The sequence below is a fragment of the Melospiza georgiana genome, chromosome 11, assembly GCF_028018845.1.
Source record: "Melospiza georgiana isolate bMelGeo1 chromosome 11, bMelGeo1.pri, whole genome shotgun sequence".
NCBI lineage: Eukaryota > Metazoa > Chordata > Aves > Passeriformes > Passerellidae > Melospiza > Melospiza georgiana.
Genome location: NC_080440.1, coordinates 4,724,750 through 4,748,256, shown reverse-complemented (window position 1 = coordinate 4,748,256; position 23,507 = coordinate 4,724,750). Strand labels below are relative to the sequence as shown.

Here is a 23,507-nt window from a genome sequence, read left to right as displayed (position 1 = left end):
CCCCTTATCACAATCAGAGCTGGGTAAGCAGCACCTCCAAGGGGAAGGCAGGCCTGATGATGAAGCTTTAAACAGAGCAAGGGGGGTGCACATCAGCCAGAACACAAGTGTTGGGAGGGAGAGGCCCCCGGGCAGCTGCCGGAGAACACAGCTCATTGATCCCAGGGCAGCTGATGGCTCAGGGCTGTGGGCAAGGTCACCCACAGGGACCCAAACACAGGCCAGCAGAAGCACAGGCAATGGTTTGCTTGGCCAAAGCTTGGCAAAGCAGAGGTTTCCCCAGCAGGGAGGTGTGGGAGCTCCCCCTTGTCCCACTGTGGCACCCACGCTCGGGAGGGGAGCACAGCGTGGTGGCCTCAAACGCTGTTTTGACTCAGAGCTTGCTCACAAAAGGCATTACTCACCCTGCAGACTCAGATTTTATCCAGCCCAGCAGCACATTTCACTTTCTTCGGGCACTGCTCGCAGCTGGACTTTACCCCCATTCGTGATTGTTTGCAGTACAATGCCAACACAGAAAAACACATCCATCAAGCACACCAGTATTAGAAAGGAAAACGTTATTACCTGGAATAGTCCCCTTTAGCTTCCTACAATTGAAAAACAGTGACAGAATTAAAACACAATCTCTTCAAAGCCCTCGGTTTTCCCAGCATTGTTCCCTTCCCCACTCCCACAGCTCTGCAGGCAGATCCTGACCCCCACCACACTCCCTGCATGTGCTCAGGAGCTGGACTTGGCCCCTCGTGCTCCCAGCTGCAGACAATCCACCCACGGCACAAATAAAACTGCTTCCAAAACGGGGATGAGTTTCACATTGCAAATCAAATGCTGCTTTTAGTGCACAAGAAGTGAAATACAATTCTCCCTCCTCTCCCATCCAGGCTAAGGTTGGCTGTACAGTCAGGTCAGCACTTGGGAGGAATTGTGCTCACTCGAGATGAAAACAACTGTTCAGGCAGATCAAGCTGCTGCTGCAGCTTTGCTGTGGCACTTTGTAAGTGACAATGCAATGGGGGAAAAACCCCAATTTTTTACAGGCAGAATTTTATTTCATAGAAAGTGGTAAAAAACTGGGATTTAAGTCTCATTAGAGCAAAACTAGATTAATGAGAGGGAAAACTGACACTGTGTATTTTAACATAACAGAGGGATCAAAACCATATGCTTGGAAAAGAAGATTCACAGGCATAACACAGCTGATTGAGCTACAATATTTACACTTTTCTTCCCAGATCTCTGGAATGCATTTAAACTACGGTTAAGTGATAAAATGAATGGAAACCTGCCCAGATAAACGACTTCCCTTGATTAGCTTTTACTCTTTCCATTTAAAACTCCTCAAACAAACACTTCAAAAAGAACCTCCTGCGTGTTCCAGCTTTTTCTGAGCTCCCTAGCCGCGGAGACCACAAACAGCCCAGCGGGGAGGGAAAAACTCCGGGAAGGGAATAAACCGAGCCAAACCGAGCCGGGGGGGAAACACTCACCTGGAGCACCAGGGCGGCCAACTTGAACACGGTCTCGCTGTCCACCTCGATGCGTCCCTGTGCGGAGAGAGCGGAGCGTGAGCGGGCAGCAGGGGCGGACGGAGGGAGGGCAGGGAAGGGAAGGGGCTCGGCGGAGGCGGCGCTGCCGGAGCGGCGCTCCCGCCCCGCGTCCCCGCTGCCACCGACACACACACACAGAGCCCGTGCTCACAAACCCAGCCCCATCCCGAGCCCGAGCCCTGCCCTCGGTACGAACGCGGCTGCTGCTGCATTTCGCGGGATGCTGCCCCGTGGTGCTGCTGCATTTCGCGGGATGCTGCCCGCCCCAATCTGCCGTGCAGCACCCCAAGGATGTCAAGGCACACCCCATCCTCAGGGGGAGGGTCACAGCATCACAGACCGGCTGTCATACACTGCAATCTATGGAATTACAGACTGGCTGGGTTTGGGACCTTAACAACCATCTCACCCCGAGCCCCCTGCCCTGGGCAGGGACACCTCCTGTTAGCGTTCAAAGACACATAATCACGGGGGATTATATGCGGTGCTTTTTATTAAAGTGCTCTAGGAATCGGGGTATATTCAACCCAAATCTGATTCGGACCATACGTCCAAAATGATCATGTTTTTATAGTCTATCGCTATATAACTTTCACGTTAATTATTAAACTTATATTGTTCTATTGCATACATAAATTTAGCCCCTCTCTGAATTTCCAACATAGTTTCTCATTATTCTTCTTATGGTTATATAATAATTGTATTTAATTACTAAACAATCATCACATCTAACAATTATATAATTTATCATACTGCTTATGCAGGTGCAATTGATCTGGGAAAGCACAAAGCCTAACATTTTAGATTCTATCTTTAACTTTTTCCAGGGCTCCACCATCACTTCCACTAGACCAGGTTGCTCCATCCCTGCCAAGTGTTGTGATTCCGCTGTTATCCCTGGGGTAGCTTGGTCCATTGATCAATTGGATTGGGTCTGGATGCTGTTAGCATGCTGAGGAGTTGCTCTCAGTCTAGGGGTGTGGTCTAATTTTTGGAGGTTTTATTTTGCTCCAAGGTCACCCCGACCAAAAAATGCAGAGCAGTGGCTTATGTGTTAGTGAACCCGGTGGGCGAGTATGTGTTTTAAGGTGGCTGCTGGTTTTGAAGTTCCACTTGCAGGGATGGGGCATGGCAGATACATGGTTGGATGGCACCCAGGAGCACCTGTCAGCTCCACAAACAGCAGTATTTGACAAGCTCTAAACCCCTGACAAGATCTAGACCCCCCTTTCATCTGCAAGGAAAGCTGTTTATTCCCCAGCTCATTTCTGTGCTCTCCACTCATTTGGGTGCATCTATCCACTGGGACAGCCCTGTCCCAGCCAAGAGAAAACCAAAGAACTACATCCATCTCTCCGTAAAGAGTTTTACTGCTTACAGTTTTAGGGCCTTTCCTTGTTAGCTGTGATTGTGGTACACAGGCCCTGGTGCTAAACCAGCCATACTGATTAATCACAAGGACAGCATCACTGAGTCCTTTGTCCTGCTCGGTCTGCATCCTACAGCTTTCCTTCCTTCCAACTCCACTGGAGCTCTAGAGCAATGTTCAGAAAAACTGCATGGACCCCATGATGAAAATGTGTGCCTGAAGCCCACCCCAAAACCAGCCCTGTCCTAACAGCACTGTGCACTCAGAAACTCCACAGGTGCCAAAGCATCAAAAATACACAAGGATCCTTTTTTTTCCCTCCTGCTTACAAGCTTAAGTACAAACTTTCCACGTTAGTTTCCTACCAGGAAAGCCCCTGGCCTTGGTTGTACTCAGGGACCAGCAGTGACACTGGAAGAGCAAAGGAGATGCACTGACCGTGGCACTCTTTACTCCTCCTGCACCTTGCACACAGTGGGCAAAGCACAAACCTGAGCCTATGGAGCAGCCCAGGAGCACAGAGTTTTCTTATTGACCTTCTGCAAATGCAGACAGTGGACATGATGCCTGCCTCATGTCACTGAGATCCCAGCACACCCTTCGCCCCCAGGATCTGTTGGCTGAATGAGGAGACAAAGCAGACCAAAAGCTGAAACAATGCCAAAACCAGGGCAGCAGCAAAATCTAGAGAACCACATACAGATACAGGGAAATGACATCTCAAAATATATTAGGGCACATCTGGAGCTGAGCTAATTTACCCCAGCTGCAGGTCTGGCCCACAGAGACTAAATTCAAAAGTTGAACAAACAAATAATTCAATTTTCATGGAAAGGAAGTGTTTTTGCCAGCTTTGTCAATAAAACATTCCAGCAGCAGCACTCCCCCAGGCCTCTCTGACAGGCAGACCAGGAGGAATTTCCCCTTCCCAACAGGTGTGGCACCAGCTATGCAGGAGAAGCCCCCAAAGCATTCCCAAACATGTTTTATTAGAAGAAGAGGAGGGGCACATCAGAAGTTCAGAGAAAAAAAAACAGCTTGAAGTGCATCCTTCCTTCACATCTCTTTCATGTTAGTGTTTAAGAAAAGAGGCAAGATTGCAGCCCAAAAACTCCTCATGTAGGTGCAATTTTAAGGCACTTTGTTACTTCCAGGTCTGTATCAGGTTAGTCTTTGTCATGCACATCTGAGCTGGCTTTCTGAAAGCTTAAATTGCATCTGGCAAGCAACCTCTGATGCCAGCTGTGGTGGTGAGAGGATTACAGGAGATCAGGTCACCCCAGCACCACGGTGTCCTTCACCAGCACACAAAGAACTCAGATATGAGAAAATGCCATCACAGGGAACCTCAGCTCAGCAGGAAAGGTGAGATCTGGCTCAGCAAAGCTGCCCTGGATCACAAAATCAGGGAAAACAGCGACAGAAGGGGCTTTAAAAGCTCACCAAGAGCATTGCCCTGCCCCAAGGCAGAGTCAGCTACATGGGGCTCGTTGCCTTTTAAGCCTACAAGAAACTCAAGGAGATTTAACTCTCCAAAGCCCTCTTGATTTACTGCTGGCTCCCAGATAAGCTCAGAGCACTCAGAGCTGCTGCAGCAGAGTCTCTGCTGACCCACAGCAGGAGCTGCTGCTGGCCTCACAGGGGTGTTTGGGACTTCATAACCAAGCACCTCCTCACTTCTCATCTTCACAGCACCTCACAGCCATTAACTAATTAGCAAGAATAATTATGAGGCTGCTTTTCTGTGTTTATTTGCTTTTTCCTAGATACTGGCCTTAAGAAACTCTGGTCATTTCACTGGCTGCCATGGCATGGCCACAAGTGTTAACAGTGATTCCACAAACCACTTTATTCAGGGTTTTAGGAGACCAAAGAGAGCACGAAGGGGGACTGGCTTATCCAGGTGAGGAGGTTTCAATTTGCTGTCAGAGTGAGGGATTTGCTGTGCCAGTGCTCTCAGTTTCAAACTTGCTTAGAAGCTGTAAAGAGTGAAGAGGCAAGAGAGTCCTCTTGAAGATGTTCTTGACCAAGCAAAGGGGACAAACAGATCACCCCAGGGGCAGGGCTGCCATCATTCTCTCCAGCTGCTGCAAGCCTCACAGCCCAAGTTATTGCCCACACAGTAACAGTGGAAGGAGACTGAGGCCACTCTAAGCAAGGCTCAGGAGAAAAAAAAAAACAAACAAAAAAAACCAACCAACCAACCAACATTAAGAACAACCCACCCTTTAAAGGGATTAAAGATCACAGAAAAGGTGCAGGGAAGTGAGGGGACTGCCCTGAAGTGCTGCAGTAGCTAAGCAGCAGAGCGAGGATTTGAAGCCAAGGATGCCAAAGCCCAGCTCAGCCTGTGTTTGACAGACTAATGCTCTCCAAGTGACAGTGTCCTGGGCAATTCCCTCTGAGCCTGCAAGTACTTTTTCATCATAATGTAACATTATTTGCCATCTGGCTCACCAATTGGCCATTGCTGTAATGTAATCCAGGTCTGCTCTAGGCTGTCATGGAGTTTGGACAGCCCTTGGCTTGACACAAATCCAGACAGTGATATGTGCTGCTCTGAAGTGCAGGATCATGACTCTTCTCACTCAGGCAATATTTTGATTTTATAATCATCCTTCAGCCTGGAGGTTGGCAGATGAGGGTTTCTCTCTTAGTATTGCTTTATCAGCAAGGTCATATTTCAAAAATAGCTGAGGAAAATGACTGTAAGAAGATTAATTTTTATTGCCTGCCATTGCCAGGGTAATTCCAGCAGAGACTTCAGTGGGCAAGTGAGGGGGCCCTGAGAGCCAGGGCAGCCAGGGCTCCCACAGCCACATGTTGAAGATGAAGATTTTCCTAAATTTATCCAAGTGGGAACAAGGTCAGCAGCATGAGGTTAAGCAGATGTATGTCATTCAGATAATGGAATCTGACTCTTCTACATTTGAGATGTAAATGAGTTTAAACAGACTGGTGACTGCAGCCCCAGGGAGGGGATGAAACGGATATTTTTCAATTAGAGTCTGCACAGGGGCTGATCATTTTAACCAGTGAGACAGATTCAGCCAGGAGACCACTGGCTTATCTGAACACTGAACTTGGTCCAGCGGATTCAGGTGCTGGCTTTTGTCATCCTGATAAACATCAGAGCAATAAAAGGCTGCAGCAGGTGTCCAAACTGGTTGGCAATTACTGTAGAGCAGGAGTGGGTCACTATCTCAGCATCTGGTTAAGAACAACTCAACCTTCAGTGCCCATGGGCAGAATTCAGCCCCCAGTTCAGATAAGAGCTCTTGCTACACAGACATAGACTTAGAATGTGATAAAAATCACAAGCTTGGTCATGAATAGAGCACTGAACCCTCATTAGACACAGCAACAACACTAGAATTTACTGCCATAGAGATACAAGTCTGAAATCCTGATGAAAACTCAGATCAAGAGTGATGATAGTCAGATGAGCATTAACTGTGTTAAGCAAATCTTTAGGCTGTAAACTCAGATTAAAGCAGATTTAAAAAAATAAGCACACGCAGGAACTGTCATGTTTAACTCTTTAGAGCAAGAAGTGGAAATGGACATGGTTTGTTCAAACCACATGTAACCTCCAGAGGTTAAAGGCTGACAACAAAATCATTTCACCTGCAGATCTGAGAGCTGAGATACCAACACGCTTGTTCCCTCAAACTAATTCCTTAAAAATTTGTGTTAGCCAAAGACACCCCCAAAAATGCACACACCATGATTGAATAGCCTCGAGACAGCCACAAGACTGAATATAATTACCAGTGATTACCGAAAGGTGCTTTAAAAAAAGCTGAAAGAAGGGTGCAATTAGCAGAGGGAAAGAAAGGACCCAAACCGAGGCAGGCAATTATCTGGGTGTGGAGCCAGCACAAGGGAACAAAGCAGTCCCAGCACCCCATGCCCTGATCCAGCAGTGAGGTGATTGCCACCAGGGATGCAGAATCCCTGCTCTGTGTGCTCAGATGGGCTGGCACGGCCCAGCAGGGCAGAAAGCTGAGCAGCTTTTCAGTGTTTTTAAGGCTTTTTTGTGCCAGGCTGGGGAGGGCAGTGGGTGTTGGCCACAACCTGTTCCACCACACAGGCTGTGCAGGAGGAACTGGGTCAGGCAGATCCTGCCGCTCACCCTGCCTGTGCTGGGGAATTAATTACTGCACAGAGACAAACACATGGATAACTCCAGCTTCCAACTGCCTGTCCCAATTACCAGCGCTCACACCTACACCTGAGCCCTGGTGCTGTCACCTGCTGCTCTCACTGCCCTGCAGGGCACTGGGGGCACCATCCCATCCCTCCTGCAGCAGCTGCCCCAGGCTTGGCGGAGCACCTGAGCTGGGACTCTGCTCCAAGGACACAAACCGAGCTGAGAAAAAGCACAGCAAAGCAAGTGTCAGCCTCCAGCACCTCAGGGAGGTAAAGCAAAGCACAAAAGCAGCAGAATACGAGCTGCTAGAGGAGCAAATGGCACTCTGCTCCTCCTGACCTTCCTGGGAGAAACACTGCGGATTTCCACTTGTGCTGCATTTCCCCCATGGGCCCTGCAGCCTGGGTGGCTCAGAAGGCCTCACAGCTGCTCCACAGCATTGAGATGGTCCATGATGGGTTCTGTTTCATGTATGGAGCCCCACAGCCCCTCACACCAAGCACAGGCTGAGACCAAGCACAGCTCAGTGCAGGTGCAGAGGCTGATGCAGCTCCTCCCTGGCCATTCCTGCTGATTCCCACCTCAGGGGCTGAGGCCAACCCAGCTCAAAAATAAAAGCTGTTAATGGTAAGGGAGAGCTTCAGGTTTCCCTGTTACACCCTTTATTTTGCTGTCTCTGCCAGCCACTCTCATTCATTTCCTTCTGCCTTTTTTGTGCCTCAGCCAACACTTAGGTGAAACTCCAGGGACAGGAGCAGCTACTCCAGGACTCACCTGCACTGTGCAACAGGAACACATCTACTTTCTTATTAACACAAGAGTAAAAGCAGAGAATGGGGAAAGGCCTGAAGACTTCCCTGGTTTGCAAACCAGGGCACATAGCAAGTGTCATTAGCCTTAACATATAATCACAGCCTTTTGCTTTGCTACCCCACCATCACGGGGAGATATCAACACACACAACAACAGAACTGGCTGAGCTGTCACAGCACCTTTGCTCTGTGGCCAGGACATCAAAGGTGCAGGACTCTCCATGGCAATTAACCCAGTTGTCAGTCCCAGGAGGAGGTGAGTACATCCAGAGATGTGAGGAGCAGAACTCTGGCTGCAAATCAATTGAATTTTCATATTCAGTGTGCCAGCCCAGCTGGGACACAACCTGCACCTCCCCAGGAGCCCCACAGGTCCCTGGGGCACCTTTTAGAGCAGGACTTGGATTGACCTCAGCACTCTCAGGAGGCCCTGGACTGTCCCCACACCATGGCCAAAGCCACCAGCACAGCCCCAGGTGAGGTCTCTGGGGGTACAATGGGGGCCCCATGGAGATCTGCCAAACTGCATCAGAGTGGGGTCCTATCACATTTTATTCACAGGCTCCATCCTCCTCACCTGCCAACATGAAGGCTGGGCCATGGAGGTGGCTGCCACGACAGAATCCACAGGATAGAACAGCCCTGGAGGAGGAAAAAGCCAACTGCTCCTGCTGAACCTCAACCTGGGCTTCACATGTGCTGTCTTTGGGAGCAGAACAGCCAACTCAGGCAAGGGACAGAGGGTGTTTAATGGCCTTGGCTAGGATCAGACTACACACTGTTACAGGGCTACATGGGAACGTTCCCCTCTCCCTGGAGGACGGGGAGAACTAGGAAATATCCATTATAAAACTTTCGAGAGCTCTCTGATATATGACCACTGTGCTCCCCAGGAGCTAGGAACCAGCCAGACTTCATGCTCACACCAGGGGTCTGTTTCAACAGCTCTTCTTGGTAAGCACTGGTCCCCAGGCTGCCAAGTGCTCACAAGCATTGCTGTTCATGGAGCGAGCACAGACTCCCCTGAAAACTTACATTTCCTTTAACTTTTCCCTTTTTTAAAGCAGCTCTTACAAGTCCTTGAAACAAATGGGAATTTAAATAAACCCCCCAACACCCAGAGATACAGAGGAAATGGGGAACACAGCCAACTTGACCAAGATCTTAAGTTTACAGAACATATTTTAAGGCCTGGCAAAGACTCAACCATACGACTGCAGAGCTATATGGAGGTTAGCCCTAATGCATAATAAACTTGACAGTGCTTTGCTAGCCAAGCAGGGTGTTATTTTTCCAAACTTGGCTGTTTCAAAAGAAGAAAAGACTAATTTATCTTTCCAAATTTATCACCAGCATGTGCGTGACCAGCTCTGACCCACCTCCCTGCAAGCACCCCAGCTATGGTCATGGGCTGTGCAATAACACACTGAACACTTCACATTTACAGAGCTCCCTATGCAAACACAGCCATTCCAGATACCCACTGCACCAGGCTGCCCTCTCCTGAATTCCAGCAGGTTTCAGACAGCTATAAATCTTAACTCAGCTTCTTGAAGTCAATGGTGGGTGAGAAGGCTTTTAAAGTGAAGTTGTCACCACTGAAGGTTCTCAGGCAGCGACACTCAATGCCTTGGAAAAGAGAGGCCAGATGTACACAAGGCAACTGCAGCCTTTGCATCCTCCCAGAATACATGTGGATAAATGAGTTTTTAACCAAGTGACTGGAAAGCACTTGAGCAGACCTGGATATATAATTACCAGCAGCTCCCACCTCGGTGGTCCAAGCTGTTCCTGGCAATGGATGCGAGTTCTCCAAGCTCCAAGAGCGTGGATGCTGCAGAGCAGGAGCCAGCCAGCTGCTGGGACCACACAGCACTGAGAGGGACCAGACCAAGGGGAAAACGGGCAGCTTGGCATGGCAGAGGGCAGGGTGAGAGCTCTGGCAGCATTTGCTGTCTCAGCTGGATGCCATGGTCTGTGCAGTGAGGGGGCACCAAGTGCAGCAGCACACGCTGTGCTCTGTTCACATGCAAAGGGGGCTTCACAAAAGTTAAAATGAGGTCTCAGCCCTCTTGTGCCTCAGGCAAAGGGGTCTCCCCCAGCTCCCCAGAGGCAGAGGAGACTGCACAGAGAGCAGCACAGGTCACAGAGGATGCACAAACCTGGCAGGTGCCAGCAAAGGTCCCAGAGGCACAAAGCAGCTTTGACAGTAGAGGAGCACAGAGGTGGGGGAGTGGGTGGGGAGTAGAAAGAAATACATTTTTGGCAGCTGAGATTTCATTGTCTGTCTTGTCCCTTCCTTGCCAGAATGTCTACAGAGATTGCAAAACGCACAAGGCCCAGATTCCTCTGAGTCCTGGCAGGGTGAAGCAGTACCTGATTTCAGAAAGGAGCAGAGAGACTTGCAAGAAGGAATGTGGGGTTGAAAGGTGAGGAAGAGAATAATGGCTGTGCACTGCAGAACACCAAGCAAGCCTTCACCCTTTTCAGAGCTGTCACGCAGGTTTTGATTTCATTACTTATTACTCATTATCATATTTTGTAATATATTATGTAACTAAGAATATAAAATGGTATAGTGTTTACCCTAAGTTTTTATCCAGCTGTTACAAGACAGCCAGAACACACTGCCCAGCAGCTCCAGCCTGACCCCAGAGGCGCTGGACTTCCTTAGGAGGATTCCATTCTCTTTGATTAGAAACAGCCCCTTACAGGATTTCACACACAGACATCTCAAAGAACACTAAATACATTTCTAGTGCAGCCTCTGTACTTTGTTAGCCAAGGATAAATCCCCTGCACAGGAAGGGCTGGCACAGAGCTTTGCCATTGTGCTGGCTGTGTCCGGCTCTCCTGGTGTGCCCACGTGCCAGCAGGAGCACTGGCACCCCATGGCACACACAGGGCAGCATCACCCCCTCCCTGCTCACAAAAACATCCCTGCCCCCTGAAGACAAGGGAGCACAGGTACCCACACTCTGCTGTGCTGTCAACACGTGCCAGTGCTCAGGAATGTCACAAGAGCACTCAAGCATCAGGCATTTGCACCACCCTGGATTTGGGTTTCCCCTATGGGGAAAAGCTGCAGCGAAAACTTTGGAAACACCTTTGTGTAAGCAAAGAAACACGACTGACTTTGAAGCAATCTCATCCACACAGGGCTCAGCACAGCCCAGGTGTTGCAGCATCTATCCCAAACCACATTCCTGGCCCACACAGAGCACGGGCTTCCTGCAGAGATCCAGGTTAGGATATTGCCCTGGCAGGGCATCCTCTGGCACTGCCTGGGCACATGGGCTGGGTGTGAGCACCTGCTTTTCACACACTGGGGGTTCCTCACTCCAAGAATACGACAAGAAAAGGAATGGGAAAAAAAAGGGAAAACCAAAAAGCCAAGCTGAGGCAGGCTAACCTCCTGGAGCTGGATTAAGGACTGAGCAGTGCCAGGGAACATTCCTGGCTGTCATCGTTGAGCATCAGCCACTTCCCTCACGGAGCTGGGGATGCTCCCATTCAGACACCCCTGGCTCCTTCCCTGCCCCACAAAGGAGCCAGCAGCACCAGGGGAGAGCACAGGCTGTGGGAGCACATCTGAGGGGCCTCTGTGCATCCTCCTGCCCCATCCCAGGGCTCAGGATGAGGGCTGGCCCCACGTGCCCTTCATGACTGCCTGGGACTGACCCGAAGTTTGTCACGTAGAACAGAATATTTTTACAGGAGTTAATTGGAAGGTTGAAAGCTGCTTGGGAGTAGAGGAACTGGCTCCTGCTGGAGGAGCCAGAGGCTTGAGCTGGGCTGTGAAACTGCACAGAGAGGGCTGCAGCAGAGCCAGGCACCCCCAGCTCTCCCTGTGTGCTGAATCACCCGGAGCTGCACAGAGATCTCCTCTCAGGAGGAAGGGATGCTCCTCATCCTCATCCCTCTGCTGCCCACAGAAACTGGACACAACAGATACCTCCTGTTTCTGGCAGTTTTGCCTGCAGGAACAGGGATGCCACACTCTGGGTGGCTACAATTAGAGCACACACTTTGCAAACCATAGGGAAAAATAAAAGAGCCAGTCTGCCTTCAAACTTCTTTTTTTATGCTTCTCTTCTCCCTTGCTTTCTGATATGTCTTATACCTACACATAAACACATATACTGGCACCCAAATGTGTTAATATTGGGTAGGGTTTGTTTCAACAGCAGTGGCATTTACCACATTCCATCCCAAAACCAGACCCATTTTCCAATTCCAAAATTATTTGTTAAGCTGCTCCAGTTAAGGAGCAATTTAAGGATGGCTACAAGCTGCCAAGACCCTTCATTTTAAGTGGCAGATATATCAAATGGAGATTTGCTTTTTAATAACCATAACCAGTGAGGCCCCAAGTTCTTTGAGCATCTTTCAAACTTCAGCATGTTGTAAAAATGCACCAAATTTCCTTCACTCCTCCAGAAAGCAATTCCTGTACAAAGCACTTACAGCTCTGCCATCACCACTTTCAGGTTTCTGTATTCTCTCATAAAACAATGAACACTGCATCCTGAATAAGAACCCTCCAAAATCTGAAGCATGTTGAAGGTGAAAGCTTTGGCTGGCTACACCGAGCTCCACCACCAAGGATTGTGTCCCAAGGAAAGGTTGTAAGAACCAAGTGACCCTCTCAGACTGATTGAACCACAAGTGAAAACAAAAGGCACCAGAGTTGGACATTAACTGGAAAATCCCAGAAGCATGAGAGTAAAGTTCACAGAACTGCAGCTGCGTGTAGGGGCATGGCAAAGTTGGCTGTCACACCACTCTTATTCCAGAGAAAGATGTACCTGCAGCAAATCAACCTTATTCTTTAGATTTTCATTACCACATCCTGATGTGCCTTTTAAAAACATGTATTTTACCAATCTGAATATTTTAAGAAAACAGTGGAAACTTTTCAACCAGAAAGTAAATACAGAAAATATTCAAACAACTGGTTGTGATTGCTACTTTATAGGATTTGCTATTACTATTTACTGTTACTTTACTATCTCACTGAATTAAGGCAGGAAATAAAGGAATTAGGGACCAAATCCACAACACAGGACCTTCCTCACAGGCCTTTTCTTCTTAAGACAAGTTTGATTAAAGGTCAGTAAAGAGACACTTGCACTGAGTGTTTGCTATGCAGACTGCAGGAGGATGTGCCACTGAGCAGAGCCTACCTGGGAAGTTACAGCCCAGATTTCAAGAAGCTTAAAAGCTTTTGAGTATTTCAGACTCATTGCAGAGCACTGAGCACACAGCAGGGCTGGAACCATCATCAGCCTCATTCATGCGCACGAAACAACAGCTTTCAAGGCAAGGAGGGAGGGAGTCAACATGCTGAGATCTTAATACTTCAATTAGCTCTAGAAATCAGACACAGCTCCTACCAAGTTCTCAGGACGGAGCATGTGGCAAAGCAATAGAAGAAAAATGCACAAAAATGCTCCAAGTCTTACCTGGTGTACACAGGACTTGGCATTCAGAAAAAACAGCTCCACCGTAGTTTTGTCCTTGAGAAAGGAAATGCTTTCAATGTAGAACCTGAAAATTAAAAAAAGAACCAAAAACCGTGAGTGACTCTCTTGAATAGGTTTCATCTTCCTCCCAAGTCATTTTATTTCCTCAGTGTTTTGTTCTCCAGCAATAAAATAGCACAGAGGAACTACGAGCTACTGCACTTAATTTCCTGCCTTTTAGGAGGGAGCAAGCAGAAAATCACAGCCTGACAGCACACAGGGACTCCTGGTTCAACAGATCCTGCATATCTGATGACTTTTCAAATTAGATGAAAACTCTGAACGCTACAGGAGCAAAGCCCATCTCTCCTCTGCAGGGAAAGTCACAGCAGTGGAAAAGCCACTCCAGACATGGTGGGGAAGTTAGTCCAGCACTCTGCTGGAGGACAGGGGTTGGAGCAGAGATGTTTGTAAGAACCCCTAACTTCACTCCAGCTCCCACTAAATGCCAGGCAGGAGACACAGCTTTCTCCCAGCCAAGCAAACACCTGGCCCAGCAGTGCCTCAGCAATGCACATCACCCAGGGCTTCCCCATGTCCTGTCCCGGGGGGCAGGGGGCTGGGTGACCCACACAGGGCAACCAGAGCCAGACCAATCTCTCCCCAGGCTGCTCCTGAGGCTCCTGACAAGCTCCTCAAGCTCCATCCCCCGAATTTTGACCGATGACCATGGCACGGAGGGTTTGTAGGACACTTGAACAAGCAGCACAGAGCTCGTGCTAGGCAGCAGGGAAGCTGGGACCTGCCACAGGTGTCAGGAATGCTTGCAGTGTTTATGCTGTGACTTCAGGAAAGTGATGCATTAAATAGTAATTGCTTTAATATTTCACATTCCTGCAGCATGTCCCATTGAATTAATTTTAAAGTACTCTCCAGAACGCCTCTGCAGATGATTTACCCATTTCACAGGCATGCAGCCTGGCCAAGGGGCAGCCCCAGACATCTGAAAAGCTGTTCTACATTTCCATGACTCACCTTTCCCCATGAACTCTATGAACCACAGGTATTTCCACCTTCTCTTGATCTCACCTGATATATTTTTTTTTCCCCCAACAGCTTTGCTAAATTTTACTTTAAACACCCTTGAGTGTTTCTCTTCAGAAATGCAGAGCAGAGGGCAGGACCCACACTCTTCCTCCCTTCCCATCCTCCTGCCAGACCAGCCCTTCCCAGAGTGGACCTTCCTCAGCCTGCTGCAGCCTTCCCTGCACCCTGAAGTGATTTTCCTCAGCTGATGACCTCATTTGCACTTCCAGGTTCTTTCAGCCAGGCTCAGGTGTGGCTCAGGAGCAGGACAGCTCTGGCTCTGAAGAGAGGCAGCTCCCGGTCACTCGTGTACAAAGCAGGAAGCTGTGGGATCTGTGGATTTAGGGTGAGGGCACGGGGGGCACTGCCCCAGTCCCAGCTCCATTTCATGGTCCAAGCTGCACCTTCTCATCACCCCAGGACAGATAAGGATGTTCAGGGCATGGCAGGCACATTTGGGAGCACCATAAAGGGCAAATTGTGCTTCTACTTCCAGTGCTGTCAGCATCCTTGAAACTAAAATGACATTTCTGGAAGTCCTCAATCTGCATCACAGAGCCCTTCAGCGGAGTGTGCCATCCAAAAACCTCTGACTGGATTGACTTTATGCCAGCTGGCAATAATTAAAATCTCAAAGGATTATCATGTTTCCTTATTGAACAGCAAATGCAAATTTCAGGGATGAGGTGAAGAAAAACGAGCAATCTGGAGATTCCTCCATTTCCAGTAATGCAACTGGAAACTGCAGGTTTTGAAGCGGCATTTCTGCTGGAATACCTATTTTCCATGGATCAGGCAGTTTCTGCAGTGCTATTTATTTCTGTATCTTATTCCTCCTGCTCTGCATCTCACTGCCCGCCTCCTTGGGTACCTGTTTTGGATCTCATGACCCCAGAGTAAGTCAGGCTTAAAATTCCTTTCTGAATATTGATCTTTCTAAGCCCACTCCTCACACATTAACTCCTGCCCAAGTCTCTGCACACCCTGTCCTGCTGAGAACCATCTTGCAACAGAGAGGGCCAAAATGAGCAAAGAGCATAAATTCCAACCAAAAGAATGCTCAAGTTATAATAGGATTGCCTTCAGAGCTTTCTTGGGCAGCCACAGGTTTTGGCCTCCCAGATCCTGATCATGACAAACACAGTAAAGAGCCCATGACCCCTTTATAAATGGAGCTTTTTCTTTCTGCAAAGTGTGGAAGAGGAGCTCTGGACACCATCACACCGCAGCACGTATTGAGGCAGAACAAAGTGCCACTTGTTTGTCCCATTCCCTGGTGACAGTGGGGGACACGGGGAGGCACCAGCGCCAACTGACCCAGCTACACAAGAGGCTCTGCTTTGGAAGTGCTTCAAATAATTAAGCACACCAGGCATAAATTTACCCAGATCTGAAAAGCAAATGAGGTCAGTCTGCTCTCACGTTCCCTCACAGACTGCAAGGAAAACAAAGACTCCAACAATATTAAGAATATGATGTTTGAGCTCTTCTGCCAGCTCTGTTTCATAGGATGTGGATTTTTTTTCAGGCCCTTAACCAGCAGAGCTTTGCCAGCAACAGCCCTAAAGTAATGCAATTACATTGGCCAAAATCATCATTTTGCCAGGGATTTTATTTTTTCCTGGGGCCTGGTTAAGCTGTGAGCAAAACAGCCATCAGCAATCCCTTTAAAGTACAGACAGCCCTTAAGTAAACAGAAAGAAAAAAGTAAGTTAAATTGTTTGAATAAAGCGTATTGAAATTTAGCACACTCAAAGACACGTCAGGCAAAGAAGATACTTAAAAAATGAGGTTTTAAATGAAAAACAAAACCCAAACCCACCCTAGGAATCATGTCCTAATATGAGTTTAAAAAGTAGCAGGTTCCAACCTACTTTATTTCACAGTTACATACAAAAGAGAGCAGCACTTAGCCAGGCCCTAATCTCTTCTAAAAATAACACATTGCTTTGACATTTATTTCCTTTATCAAATCTGTAATCAGCTCCTTTAAACAAAACCCCCCTGGTGACAAATAAACCCAAGTGGTGATGTTTGCTTGGTGGAAACAATTACTCACCTAACGGCAAAGTACAAAGTAGCTGGGCCTGGTTTCTTGGGCAAGTCATGGTCCAGGACACGGTGATCCAGCTGCAGCCAGACACTCTGACCTCTGTGCAAACAGGTTGGGGAGAGGGTTAAAAACTGGGATGGAAAACACAGAAATTGGTTCTTTTCAGTGCCCCCAATTAGTCCAAGTGTTACTTTAAAAAGTTCAAGCCTCAGCCCCAAGGCAGGCAAACACTTCATGGAATAATTTCCTTTCTTTTGTTTTTCCTAACCCTTAACCCTGCAAGGCTGAGCCATGGGTGCCCTCCAGAGGCCAACACTCCCTTCCAAGCACCCAGCCCTGTGCACACACACCAAGGCAGGCCCTGGAACCCCACTGCAGTTTCTGGGGAATCCAGCAGCTTTCAGATAATCCCCCGGCAGCACTTCAAACCTCACCAAGACTCGGTGCCAGCAACCAAAAACATCCAGAAGGATTTCATGGCAGCTCTTCTGGGGCAAAAAAAACAAGCCAAGTACAAACAGTATGCTCAAGGGATTTACAGAAGAGCTGGGGGTAATATTTTCCAGCAAGTGAAAGGACAAAAATATTCCAGGGATAGCCCAAGATGTGAGTGGCTGGTAAAAAATAACAGAGGGCTGGGGTCAGGGCCCCAGAGGGAGCAGCTCCACGAGCTCCAGGGTGTCCCACATTGGATGGGCATCAGCAGGGTGGCCCCAAACACGGCTCTGATGGGATCTGTAGGTGGAGGCTTCCATCCAGGGCTGCATAGAAAGTGGGGATGGAGAGCAGCAGGAAGCAATGTTATGTCACAGACATATTTTCATAAAAATCCTCTCTTTAGGATTTTTCTTCTGAGAAGCTGTGGCCTCAGCAGCAAAGTGTAAACAATGGTTATCTGCTGCTGTGGAATGCAACAGGTGCATCTGGGATTGGTCTCCTGTAGATGTTTGGATTTACTGACCACTCACAGCAAGGCTGAGTCTTGCTCTCTGCTGAGACACACACCTTTGTTATTCATTCTTTTCTATCCTATTCTTAGCTAGCCTTCTGAAAATTTTTCCTTCTATTTCTTTTTAGTATAGTCATAATGTTATATATATATCATAAAATAATAAATCAAGCCTTCTGAACATGAAGTTAACATTCTTGTCTCTCTCTTCATCCTGCAACCCTTGTGACCACTGTCACAACATTATTCCCATTAGACAAGAGGTTTATTTAGGGGCTGTTGTAGTGCACAGCTCCACGTCCTCACTGCCCTGAGCACCTCTGCTCCAGCTTTTTGGGGGAGCTGAAGGTAACTCCACTAGAGACACTGCCAGCAGATGTGGGGAAGCATTTCGGTGCCCTGCTGGGAGATGAGCACCAGGTGAGACTGCAGGTAATGAACCCATCTGACTCTGGGTTAATGCCAAGGAACACATCTCCCACAGCATCACAGCCAGGCTCAGAGAGAGCAAAATGGTCCCTGGGCAGGGCTGACCTCACAGCTCACTCTGCTCGGGAAATTTGGGGTTAAAAGGCTCAATGATGTATTTGAGATTCAGGTGCAAAGCAATTCATTTTGGAAATAAATGCAAAACCTTTTTGTTGTTACTAAAAGTGCAGAGGAAGAAAGCTGAGGGTGTTCACATGGGAAATGGGAAATTATCCCTGAATCAGTTTTTTCACTGTGTGAGACAAATATGAAATGTGAAATCATCAGGAAAATATTTTACAAGGATTCTCTGGTTTGGGCCCAGAAGATATTTTCCAAATATTTTCTATTTTGGGCCTTCCCCTCTCCCCAGCCAAGCAGCACAAGGACACAGTAGGAAACTCTTTCTTCTTTGAAAGAAAAAGAAATTTTTCTATCATGCCAAGCTGCCACAGTATCAGAGGATTTACATTGCAATAATGACACAGCTGTTTAAATAAACAAACACACTCACGTGTCATCGATAAATGTTATCCCAAAATACTCCTTTTCTTTCAGGTTGAAGTGTGAGGCCACCAGATCCAGCAACTCCCGAGACAAAAGTTTGGGCTGTTGAAAGAATAAAATCAACTGTATTCATTTCAGTCCAGGCTTTTAATAAAAAATGATATTTTTTTTTCTGTACAAATACTGACACTTAAGTACACATGGCCATGCTAAACCCCTGTTGTACAAGTGAATACAGAAGTGATGTATCAGACTCAGGGTGTCTCAGTGGAGCTGTGTGGGATGTGTGGAGCATGGAGAGGCAATTCTGTGCTTAATCCATGACATTAAGCTGAAGGGCACAGACTGAGTGCTGCTTTCCTCTTGCTGGGGGAGAAGGCAGCATCCAGGCTTTCCTGCACTTAGGGCAGGAAGGATTTTGCAATTAAGAAAACATTGTGTAGTGGAGGATCTCGTGCTTTGAGTTCCGTTATGGGGAAAAAAACATCCTCAAAACCACAGAGTTTTCTTCCCATCTAAATGACAAAAAAAACCACCCCAGCACAAGGGGTATGTTTAATGTCCTGTGTGAATTTTGGTGAAAGCAAAAAGTGAATGCAGAACTGATGGCAGGGGAAATCCTTCAGCCAATCCAAGTGTCAGGAGAAGCACACATTGCCTCAGCACACCTATTCCATTCTGTGAGTTATTCTAGAATGACTTGTCTTCAGCCCTCACTTCAGCCCCCAAAAGAAGACAAGCAGAGGAGCCTGGCCCTGGCTGCCAGTGCCCAAAAGAGCGAGGTCAGTACCTGAACCAGCAGCTCCAAGTTCCTGTCATCGAGGAGATGCACCTGGCAGTGCCGGCCCTCGGTCATCTGCAAAGACAGCAGCACAGCCTGTCAGCAAGGACAGCATTCCTGCTTGCACCAGAGCATGGGAGCCTTGGGGACAAGGGCAGGGTGAAGCCAGTGTCTGATTTTGATGGATAAGGGAATTGACTGTGTACCAGAGCCCAGTCCTTCTCCAAGGACTCCATCTGGGAGCTGCCTCAGCACTGGCAGTTCCTGTCAACCCCACGCTGGAATTAAGGGTGCTTAGCAGCACTCAGGATCAGATTAAAAAAACCATAAATGCCGTGAGAATTAAACGTGAGGATGAACCAGCCTGGCCAGTGCTGCAGCCTTGGGCTTTTGCTCTGGTGAGGAGATGACAGGGACTCAAGAAACCCAGATCCATCCAAACCTCCCTGCAGATGGGTCAGCCCAGGTCTGGTCCATTGACCTGTCTGTAGAACAGATGGAGTAACATTTTCACTTGTGCAGCTACTGAAAGTCATCACTTCCATTGGATTCTTAAACAGGAGCTGCACACATCAAGAAGGTGCTTGAACTGCATCACTAAGAATGGGGTGATGCTATATCTGAGCAACCTCTTTCATGTCACATTTATCTCCTGCAAACTAAGTCTCTTCCTCTCTTTAGCAGACAAGCAATTCAGAAATAGCTGCCCATTATGCCCTTTTAGCATCTGCCCTTTGAAATCTAATACATTTCAATGAAAGCTTTTACATTATTTAATATCTGTTCTAATTCCAGGCCTTTCAGCAGCTCCAGTGAGGACCAGCTTTGCAACACTCTCCGGGCGAGAGCTGGTGAAGGAAACCTGGCTTTCATAGTTGTTCTCCCAGCCTCAAAGTAGCTCATTTTTTTGACAGCACACCATAAATTGTGAGCTGTGAGCAGAGGCCGGGGGTGTTTGCTTAGACAGAGGCTCCCAGAGCGATTAAGCAGCAACACACAATGGTTTCCCCTTTCACATCCCTCTGGCTCTGCAGGGACAGGGACAAGGACAGGGCTGAGCTGTGGTGCCATCAGCCCCTCTCATCGCCTCCTGCCCCTGTGCACGCTGCAGAGACTTAAAAATAAACACAATTTCTGTGTGATCACAGTGGGGCCGCAGAGAGCTCGCAGCTCTGCCCCCGTTTGCACAGCCAGGGCTGCCCGGACACAGCCACCTCTGTCACCAGCCAGCCTCTGCCCCCAGCTCCCACAGCAACAAAGCTCCATTGAGCTCGTTTGGACCAGAAGGCGAGAGGGAGTGCCCTCCTGAGGAGCTCTGCAGGCAGGTCAGAGAGGAGCATCTGCAGGCACAACTCCCTGAAGTGGTCTGGAAGATTGGGCAGCAGCAACTTTGGGCACTGCTGAGCATCACACCACCCATAAAACAGCAACACTGGTACAAGGACTGCTTGCAGAGTGAGTCTAGAGGACAGAAATCCCTTCTTTTCCCTGTACTGCTGCTGCAATCATGAACCTGTGCAGGAGTGCCAGGTGAGCAGTGACACACGGTGAGCAGCAGCTCAGAGCACAGGGCTGCTCCAGCCCTGAGCCAGCAGCGATCCCACAGCTGCATCCCCTGCTGCTGCTCCCTGCAGAGCATCATCCCCAGGCCCAAGGCACACCTCCAGCAATCCATCCCTCGGTTCTGGAAGCCGAGCTGCAGCACCCCAACTCCAGCTTGCAGCAGGCTCCCCGAGATTTCCCTGCTGCCCAAACACAGCACCCTTAAACCCATCATGATCCACTCCCAGCTCCATTTGTTCCCCAGAGCTGAAGGGCTGCCAGGGCAGGCTCATAACTAAGTTGCCCATTACCATCAATTAATCATTTAATCAGCACACCCTTGAAGGTGCAGCAGATTTCTGGCTCTGACACACTGTTACCAATCTGCCCCTGTTGGGAAGTGTCGGATCCAATACTGTTTTTAAATCATTCCCCATCTGTTGCTCTGAGATAGCACGAGGGTTGCCATTATTTAATTGTGAGCTGCTTCAGTTTTCACCCAGTGGAATCACATCAATCACTTCTGACTGTTTTAATTGCCTCAATTGTCTGTTGTTAAGTAAAAAAGGTTTCTGTTAGAGCAAACACGTCCACAAAGCCTCATGCTGTGGAGAAAGAAAGGTATCTGGAAGGATTAAAATATAAAAAAAATACCAAGCATCATCTGTGCTTCAATTCAGCTATCCAAGGTAACTGCAAAGCACCTTAAAAGTAAATAAAACTCCTAACAGCCCTGAAAGTAGGCAAGATATAATTATCCCTGATTTTATTGATGAGGACAACATAAGAAAACAGTTTAGAAGTCTCATTTACAAATATACACACTGACAACATTTAAAACCTGAGGCACCAGCAATCTTTGCTCAGAAATCACACATCCACTTCCCAGAGTGGTGGGAAGCTCAGTGAAGAGGCTGCAGAAGATGCCGAGGTGCCCATGACAAAGCACTGTGAAATGCCTTTGCTGTGACAAACCTGGATCCACAGCGCTCTGTGGCCACGGGCTCGTGTCACCCCAGGAACAGCTGGGGACATAACCACAAAGCCACAGCGATGTCCAGAGCCGTGAAATGCCTGTGGCTGTAGCTCTGAGAAGAGCTGCTTGCACCCCTCTGCCCCCCCAGCCCATTCCTGAACACCTGAGGGCCACATTGCCGCTAAGACACCTCCTCCAGCCAGGATGAGACACAGGGATACTCACTGTGTGCCACCACAGCCTGCTCCAGGAGCACAGATCTGCTGCTGTGACCATCAGCTCTGCATCTGCAGGCTCCAATCCCCAACCAAAGCCTGGACCGAGCCCTTCTCCTGCTGCACCTTGGTTCCTGCAGCTGTGCAGGAGCTCACTCCAACATCCCCACCCCATTCCTGGTGGGGCAGAGAGCACAGCACTTGGCTCACCCTGTCCTTGCAATCAGAGGGAAATCACTCCAAATTACCACCACGGGGGAGCACAAGCCCGTCCCACAGCAGGAATGTCGCCCACCAGAGAGCTCATCTCCAGGAGACAGCTCTCTCCTCACATCCAGCTGCCTCCTTGTGCACACAGGGCTCTGAGCTACAGGGCAGCACTCATTCCACAACCCTTTTCTGTACAGGAGGTAGAACCAAAAGCTTTGGAAGCTGTGGCGGCTGCAAGCTCACCCCACAGGCTCTGGAGTGTCAATCCCCAGGTGTGACATGACAGTGGCACAGCAATGCCCCAGCACTGTCACAGGTACCAATAGCCTGGTCCCATCCTCCTGCATGGAGAAAAGCTGGAGAGCTTCTTGAAGAGGCTTCCATCACTTTCATCCATGGATTTTGGCCAGGGAAAGGTGCCCCCAGCTCAGCAGCTGGAGACACTGAGCTCCTGGAGCCACAGCAGCAAAGGACTCCTTTTTAACTCCCCCAGTGACACTGGGGTGATTTATTACATTTATTCCCCACAGCACATCTGCTTGCAGGTCTGTTTCCTCAGGCTGTGGGAAGGGACTTGTGCTGTGTCCCAATCCCAGGGCACCAAGATCCTCAAAACCCCAAAGCCCTGGACCCCTTACTAATATATTTTCTTTCATCTTTAATTCAGGACACCCAGCTAATCTGGACAATATAATTGATTTTCTCTATGTGCTGGACCAATCCATAAGGAGCTGAGCACAGCTGTCTGCCTCAGTCAAGAGCTGCTGTGAACAGTCTTGAGATATTTATACACACACACATCTGTTTTCAGCTTATTCTCATTGATTTGGCATTGTCTGTACAAATGAACAGTTTTTGCAACGTGCCCCCAAATTGGTCATCTTAGCAGTTATTTTTAAAAGCCTGCTAATATTTGAGCTATTATCCAGTAAAAGAAGTAGCAACATAAAATTCATGAAGCATCTCTGTGTCTCATCTCATTCCCAACAGGAAATTAGGAGAGAGACATTACACAGCCCTATTTTTGGCAAAACCATACTGAGAGACTGGGAAACAACAAAAATCCAGCATTCCAAATTCACTCATATTCTCTGTACACAAGTAAGCAGCAAAACCTCAAAAACTGAGAGGACTGAAAGGAGAAACACGCTTTCCACTGCAGAAATACAGTTACACCAAAAAACTGCAGCTCTCCTAATTTACAGGCTGTCAGCAAGAATCTGATTCACCCAAATCTTAGGTAAAAAAGGCAGATAATGAAGGGAAACAAACAATTCTCAAAATACTCATGTGTGGAAATTAAAGCATATGGTGAGATTGTAGCTCTACATAGAAAATTAGCATTACCATAAAGGTTTCATTAGCTGGGAG

At 48.2% G+C, this 23,507-nt stretch overlaps 1 protein-coding gene across 1 annotated transcript in view; it reads right to left on the bottom strand.

Moving 5' to 3' along the window:
* The window catches only part of FRMD4B (FERM domain containing 4B), a 78,717-nt gene that overhangs the window by 40,180 nt on the left and 15,030 nt on the right, over positions 1-23,507 (bottom strand). The window contains exons 2-7 of the mRNA XM_058031847.1: positions 19,203-19,268; positions 18,420-18,514; positions 16,495-16,587; positions 13,350-13,434; positions 1,491-1,547; positions 568-590 (exon numbers count right to left, since the gene is read on the bottom strand). Coding sequence (XP_057887830.1) covers positions 568-590; positions 1,491-1,547; positions 13,350-13,434; positions 16,495-16,587; positions 18,420-18,514; positions 19,203-19,268 — 419 coding nt within the window. The remainder of the gene's footprint in view (positions 1-567; positions 591-1,490; positions 1,548-13,349; positions 13,435-16,494; positions 16,588-18,419; positions 18,515-19,202; positions 19,269-23,507) is intronic.